General features: G+C 35.8%; 1 protein-coding gene across 2 annotated transcripts in view; it reads left to right on the top strand.

Moving 5' to 3' along the window:
* The first annotated feature begins 2,841 nt into the window (after nucleotides 1–2,841).
* Nucleotides 2,842–7,776, top strand: part of LOC107440478 (Na(+)/citrate cotransporter) — a 78,824-nt gene continuing 73,889 nt past the window's right edge. The window contains exon 1 of one of the 2 annotated variants that reach the window (XM_087157768.1): nucleotides 2,842–3,036. In XM_087157768.1, the coding sequence (XP_087013894.1) occupies nucleotides 2,923–3,036 (114 nt within the window). In that variant the 5' untranslated portion in view covers nucleotides 2,842–2,922. The remainder of the gene's footprint in view (nucleotides 3,037–7,776) is intronic. The other variant, XM_087157771.1, reaches the window with a different exon arrangement.

The following is a 7,776-nucleotide window of genomic DNA, read 5'->3' as shown; positions in this document are numbered from 1 at the left end:
CACGAGGGAAAAATGCACAATATTACCGTGATTACAGAGCACGGAAGCGAGCGGAGCAGGAAAAAGAGTCGTTGAATAGAATTAGTGATCCTTCTACGACTGCTGATTCTTCTACGATTAACGTCGCAGGTTGCGAAGTTTAACTTCTTCCGCGCGGAGGGACTCCACGCACTATTTTTTTATTTCGGTTTGTTTAGGCATAAAAATATATCAGAACTAGTAACCCTGACGTCTTATTACGAAAAATCACTACGCTAGTTCCACCTGTGCGTAGCTTTAAACGCTACACTCAGATGGCGCGACGCTATGCTATGCTATTAATCCACATAAATTTGAAATGAGTATACCTGCTCAGGTGTCGACCATATCGTTGACATTAACCGGAATTGCCCAACATTTTAGTGTTTCACAATAGACTTAAGAAAAAATTGCTTGGCCTCGTTTAAGTGTGTGTTTGTATTGTAACAACAATATAAGTTTATGCATAACCACAGATTTTTAACTTCGTACCACGAAGATTATAGTAGTTGTAGTTCATTTACGTAGCACTAGAGCTGCACAATGGTCTATTGGCGACGGTCTGGGAAACATCCCTGAGGATGATCCGAAGACATGCCATCACAATTTTGATCCTCTGCGGTGGGGATGGCACCCCCGCTTTGGTAGCCCGACGACCTGCACGCGAAGTCGAGCACTTTACGGTAGAACAGTTTAACGAGGACTCATACCGCACACTCTCAGTCCCTACGTGCACTGATCCAAGTGGTCACCCACCCGCACACTGACCGCAGCCAGTGATGCTTGACTTCGGAGATCTGCTGGGAAACGTGTCTTAACGATCATCCACTGCGGGACCGTACCACGAAGAAAAAATAATAACAATAATTATTTTATTTTTTATTTACCAAGGCATGGGTCAGGGTTCGATTTGACGTAATGAAGGGTTGGATGTCTCATCGCATCACACTATCCACTCTAACGTAATGTCCTAGGCAATTTCGAAGAGGAAATAGACGTATATATTCGGGAAGTTGGGAAGAGTGGTGTGGAGATCAATGATTATTAATACTATTTGCTTTTAGATTTAAGACGTCGTATTTTAGTGTACGTAATTTCGTTGGATTATCACTAAAAATGAATCATAGGCCGTTGTCAATTGCACATTAGTGCAACGTCAACCAAAAAATCGTCATATTAATGATTTTAAATCTTAAACTAACGCTGTTTACTTGGCACCAGCTTCTCTACTGGAAGAGAGCTGGAGGTAGTGAATTCGATCCTGGAAGTCAACTAAACAACCGACATAAATACGCAGCAAGGTACACGCTAAATCTCGGGTTTGAAGGCCCTTTAGTTGTTTATGGTGTGGAAATTTTGAGAAAGGGGTACCAGCTCAGGCGCTGATCCCGTAGTCTGACTGCCATCAAAATTATGCAGTATTTCTACCCAGGCTGTTTATTTGTTAGTTACACATTCATAGGCAGGCTTGTGCTCGCAATACAAAGAACGGCTTAACCCTTGTCTAATTTAAAAACAAACAACAATTTAGTTGTTGTTGTTAATTTACGTCGCACTAGAGCTGCACAATGGGCTATTGGCGACGGTCTGGGAAACACCCCGGAGGATGATCCGAAGACATGCCATCACAATTTTGATCCTCTGCGGAGGGGATGGCACCCCCGCTTCGGTAGCCCGACGACCTGCGCGCGAAGTCGAGCACTTTACGGTAGCACAGTTTAACGAGGACCAATACCGCACACCCTCGGTCCCTACGCAGACTGATCCAAGTGGTCACCCACCCGCACACTGACCGTAGCCAGTGATGCTTGACTTCGGTGATCTGCTGGGAACCGTGTCTTAACGATCAGTCCACTGCGGGACAAACAACAATTTAGAAGACAGCACATACATACAGGATTACAGCGGAATTCGAACCCTTTACCTCTACGCAACAGAGCGTATGGCCGAACAGCAATGCCTTTCAGCCAGGTAGGTTTCCCATGTTCATTAAAAATAGAACCTTGAATAACGAGGCAGGGTTCTTGGTCAGTCTTCGGAGATGTGTGCGCACAGCTGCTAATGGAACTTTACAGATCATTTCTTGGTCCCACAGTGAACTGATTGCAAAGTTGTAGTTCATTTACGTCGCACTAGAGCTGCACAATGGGCAATTGGCGACGGACTGATTGTAAAGAAATGGTTTCTAGTATATCACTGAAGTCAAGCATCACTCGCAGCATTCAGTGAGCGAATGGGTGATAATTTTGATCAGCCAGCGGAAGGTCAAAGGGTGCTTGGTATCGGTCCTGGTTAAACTGTTCTAACGTAAAATGTTCGACTTCATGCGCAGGTTGTCGGGCTACCAAACCCGGGAAGGCATTCTCTTTGCAGAGTATCAAAATTGCGATGGCCTGTCTTCGAAACTTCAGGTACGTTTTTCAGAAAGTCGCCAATAGCCCATTGTGCAACTCTATAGTGTGATGTAAATAAAGTAGTAATGCTGCTAATACTACTTATTAATTTGTGTGAGGGTGAGGTCTTATATTTCTAAAATTGAAATAGATACCTTGACCTTGGAGGAAAGAAAAAAATAGTTTGGAAATAGTGTGTGTGACAAAATGCCTTTGCGTTAAGGATTTGCAATAGAACAACAATACAATTACGTTTAATATACACCTCACATTTTCTGGAATACGCAATCACGCTATGAGCTATAAAATGTTTCTATACAACTGTGCAAACAACTTCATACTTTGCTCTTCATTTTAAATCTTATTTGAATTTATTACGTCATATTTTACGGTATTATTTTATTCTTCGAAATATTATCTACCGAATCGTAAACTTGCTTTAAAACGGAAGGGAACTTATCGCATCTTTCTATTGAAAATCCTCCTCTTCATCTGATGCTCTCAAGAAAAGATGCTCTCTGTAATCAAGTTCCTTCTATCTATTCTTCGTTATCACTGGAAAATTGTGTTAGGATGTATGTTACCTTTTCTGCTAGCACCGTTACCTATTTTGATAGACAGTTCGGTAAGTTATTGTACTTTGGTCATGTGTGTGATAATCAATATGTATTTTGATTAAGAAGTTGAGTAAATTGTAGGCTAAGAAATTGGGACAAATTACGTTACATTCAAAAAATGATTTCCTTCATTTATATTATAAAGTTTACATTTTCATTGACATACTTTTGTGATACTTTAGTTTCAAATTTGAAGAACACGAAATTATTAATAAGAATAATTTAGAAATTTAACAATTTCGAAAGGAATTTAAATAATTCTATGCACCCTTCATGTGAGCCGTTATTTTTGTAATCGAATAAGTCATTTTCGAGCTAAATTTTGCTTACTTATTTATTTAGTCATTTTTGCAATTTTATTAATCATTGTTAAAATTTGATGATTCATCAATAATAATGATAAAAATATCAACCAATTTGATCAACATTTGCTAATAATTTCAAGTTCATTCAAACACTAATCCTCAAAAGCTTCAGACTTATTTTTTTCTAAACGGGCAAATATAATGGAACACATTTTCATTTGAGCTTCTGATGTTGCTTGTGGACTCAGTCACTCACCCTATACTCGGTAGCCCGATGTATATATATATATAGTTTGCCTACGGTAAGAACTCCCCCCGCCACAAAGTCCGAGGTCGTCTGCTGCTATGGAAACAAGAATAGCGAATTTCAGGGAGGGTAGCTTCTCGGTGGCTGAGTGGTAGCGCTTCGCGCTCCCGAGCCCCAGGTCCTGGGTTTGATCCTCGTGCCGGGCAAGGTTGACTCAGCCTTTCATCCCTTCGATAAATGAGTGGGTCGATAAATGAGTACCAAGCATGCTTTTAAATTAAACACTGGGGGTTTAGCGTTCGGCTGACCACCTTACCGGAACAGTTGCTCCTGCTCCCCAGAGCCCAAGGTCAGGAAAACTGAGATGGGCCCAGTAGGCCTTGGCCCTCTATGGGCTGTCGCGCCACTGAGTTTAGTAGCTTCTCTTCACTCTAGGGCTAACACAATAGATCGAAGAAAAAGATTTCCTTTCTCTCACTGACCAGAGCCGAAATCTGCTCTAAACAATGACCCTACACCCCTACATGAAATAGTTATACCTCGTTACCATAGTCACCGCTACAGGTCCAGATTAATGGCTAGGGGAGTTTTTATTTTAGACAAACTATACATTTATTATACGACAAACTATACGACAATTTATTTACCTGACATGTCCATTTTCCTGACATATGCGGGTTGATCTTTTATTTATTTATTTTTTCAATTCTTTTTGTTTAATAATATCTTATATTTATTCTGCATTTTAAATTTATTCTACTTTTGTTAAATTTTTCCCCCTTTTTTTATTCTGTTTTCTCCTTTTAGTTTTTTTCTCACGATATTTTAAAAAATTTTATTTGTCGGGAAAATGCATTGTCGATTAAATGAGTTGTTCGGCAAAAACGGACCTGTCTGGCAAACGTACCAATCGGTTACTATCTTGTGGCAAGAAAAAGTACTAGATCCGTTGCTTTATGCTTGAAAAAAAGACATAAGTTTGCTGAAGTTTTTTGATGCGACGTTTTTCTTTATAAGTTATGTAATGAGAGCCGCGATTGCTCAGGGGATAGAGCGTTTGCCTTGGAATGAGGAGAACCGTGTTCGAATCCCAGCCATGTCTGGTCGATAAGAATTCCGCATCCGGCTTGCACCGACCACAGTGCTGACGTGAAATATCTTCATTGGTAGACGGATCATGGGTTAGAGTCCCCTTGCCGTCAGGTTAACCATGGGAGGTTCTCGTGGTCTTCCTCTCTATGTAACGTAAATACGGGTTAGTTCCATCAAAAAGTCCTCCAGGAAGGCAAATTTCTCCCAATATTTGATCCAGGAGTTCCCTTGTCTTCTAGATTGGGTTCAAAATTACATGGCTACGTAGTTGAACATTAGTATCGTAAACCCAAAAATTGGGTCAGCTCTTCAAAGACGGTTATAATAAAAATAAAACTGTAAATTTTGAAAAATGATGTAATGATGGTTTGAAATACGCTCTACTAACATTCCATCAATATAATTTCAACACACTCTCTTTTAGAATTCAATGTAATATCATAATAAATTTTAATAAAATCTTTACCAAAACCATCCATTAATAAACCAAAACTATTCATTAATTAATACTTTCATAAAATACTTGGGGTCTAAAAAAGTGTTAACAAAATTATCAAATTTAATATAAATGATAAAATTACTTAAATATTAAAAATTAATTCTGCAAATTAAAAAATAAATTTCGTTGAATATAACTTTCAAAATTTTTGTTGTTAAAAACAAATTTAAACATTAAAATGAATTTTGATCAAGTTTTTTTGCTAAAGATATGTATGAATTACAGATGAATAATAAATTAAAAACGAAATCGAAAATATTATTAAGTCGCAATAAATTAAATGAATTTAAGTTAGGGAAGGAAATTTATTTACATTTCATTCATTCGTTTCTGTTCTTTTAGACACAAAGGTTAGTTTTTGTATGTGAAAACGGAAATGTACATTGTATCTCTGATTTATTTGAAAGCGGATTGAAGTGTTTAAAATCAGCAATAATTTTATTCAGCGTTTGATCTTAAAGGTTTCAAAATATGAAAGCTACCAGAGTAGCGTAAAAGATAAGTGCTTTGTAAACATAAATGTTTACCTGGCATTTCTCTAATCTCCTTTTCAAACAATTGTAAATATATTTCGTTGCTACTAGTTTCACAAGTGAGATTGAAATTCAAGAGTTTACGTCTCGTATTTAAAAATTCAAGGGATCGTATTACTTGCGTTTTTTAAATAACAAACATGAAAATATTTTCAACAAGTTTTTAAAGTACATAAACACGGTCAGTGGCGTAACTATTTCGAAATTTTGGTGTAGAGGTAATACTTGTTTAGAAAGACAACTATATTTTACATTTAATAAAGATTTTTTTTAAAAAATGAGAAAAAGTCAAAATCTATTTTAAAAAAAAAAACTCATTGCTTTCTAAACAAATCCGATCTTTTTTTTTAATGTGTTTCAAATTAATAAATATCTTTTTTTTAAAAAAATTAAAGTGAAAATCAACTTTAACATTTCTTTCCAAACAAATTCATGTGTGTGATTCAAATTAATAATTACCTTTCTTAAAAACTGAACAATAAATTTGCGGGGATTTTTCATTTTCCTTATATTTCTTACTATCCGAGAGACAATGTCACGAAAATGCCTGTTGTTTAAATTTTTATTTATATTTCACCTTTTGCTCGTTTCGCTCACGGGTCCCCACGATTGCTTGGCAATAATTTTTATTTATTGATGACAGATTGTTAAGAAAAACTTAAACAATAAAATGATTCCAAAATGCTTCATCATATTAACACAGATTTAGTTTCCGCTTTTATGGAGGTAAAATTTAAACCTAATAATTTTGTTCAGCTACTATTCCAACTTCATTCGAATTTGATTTTAAATCGTTATTTAGTTTTTGATTACTATAGAAACTTCTTAAATATTTTTCGATTTTTCATTAAAGAAGTATGTTAGCAATAACGACAATAGTTAATATTGCTTTAAAAGTTTAAATAACTATTTTGTATGCAGTATTTTAACTGCATACGTTGATTGAACACAGTTTAACATAAAATTTATAATAAAAATTCGTATAAAATATTTACCTGCTTAACAGTTATTTTGTTTTATAATCGTCGTTAACAGCTGATCCGAATTCGGGTTTACGACTACCAATGTTCATCTCCGTAGCCTTGTAATTTTGAACCCAATCCAGATGACAAGGGAACTCTTGGATCAAGAATTGGGGAGAAATTTGCTTTCGTGGAGGATTTTTTGATAAAACTAACCCGCATTTGCGCTATATGGAGAGGAAAACCAGAAAAATCTTTCACGGTTAGCCTGATGGCAAGGGGACTGTAACCCATGATCCGTCTACCATTGAGGATATTATACCTCAGCATTGTGGTCGGTGCAAGTTGAATGCGGAATTCGTATCGTCCAGCTATCGCTGGGATTTGAACCCTGTTTCCCCTGAACCATCACGGCTCCCTTAACAGTAACTAAATGTCTCTATCACCAAATGTTGTATAATAAAATGATATGATAGCGCTTTTTTATAAATATAATAAAGGAACGCCTTCAATTTTAAATGATGATGAAAATCAAAAATGTAAAAATAAAAATAAGAAGGGCTGATAAATAAATATTGCTGATTAATACTACTAAATGAATGATAAATAATTTACAAATAAAATTTTAAACTGATAACAGTTTCTGGATTTTCTAATCCAGGATCCGATCATGTGATTTTTCCGACCAATGAGAGATCCCCGATAATAGTGAGAAATGTTTTTATTAGACCATGATTTTTTTTATTTTTTTCTATGTGCTGTAAAAAAAGTTTTTTTCTAAAAATTGGTTAAATAATACGAATTCTACTTGGTGTATCATTCCTTACTGCTGTAGATTGTTGGACATCTATCGGCTAAGAGTTTACAGAAGGAAAAGTTTTACTAAAATAGGTTATAGTTTATAGAATTTTAAACTAAATACAGTTAGAAACAAAACAAAAATTTTAATTTTTTTGCAAGCTATTATCGAAATTTAAAAAAAATAATAATAATGCACAGGAAATGTTGGAATTTTCAGATTTTCTCTTTCTGAAAAATTTAACTTTAACACAGCTCAATTTCTCACAAGTAAAAATTTACTTATCAAGAAAAGGTGCTTTTGACGCATAT

This window comes from Parasteatoda tepidariorum, chromosome 2, assembly GCF_982258835.1.
Source record: "Parasteatoda tepidariorum strain Cologne lab strain chromosome 2, Ptep-v5.0, whole genome shotgun sequence".
Lineage (NCBI taxonomy): Eukaryota > Metazoa > Arthropoda > Arachnida > Araneae > Theridiidae > Parasteatoda > Parasteatoda tepidariorum.
The sequence above is the reverse complement of the archived record's forward strand: the minus strand, read 5'-3'. Positions and strand labels throughout refer to the sequence as shown.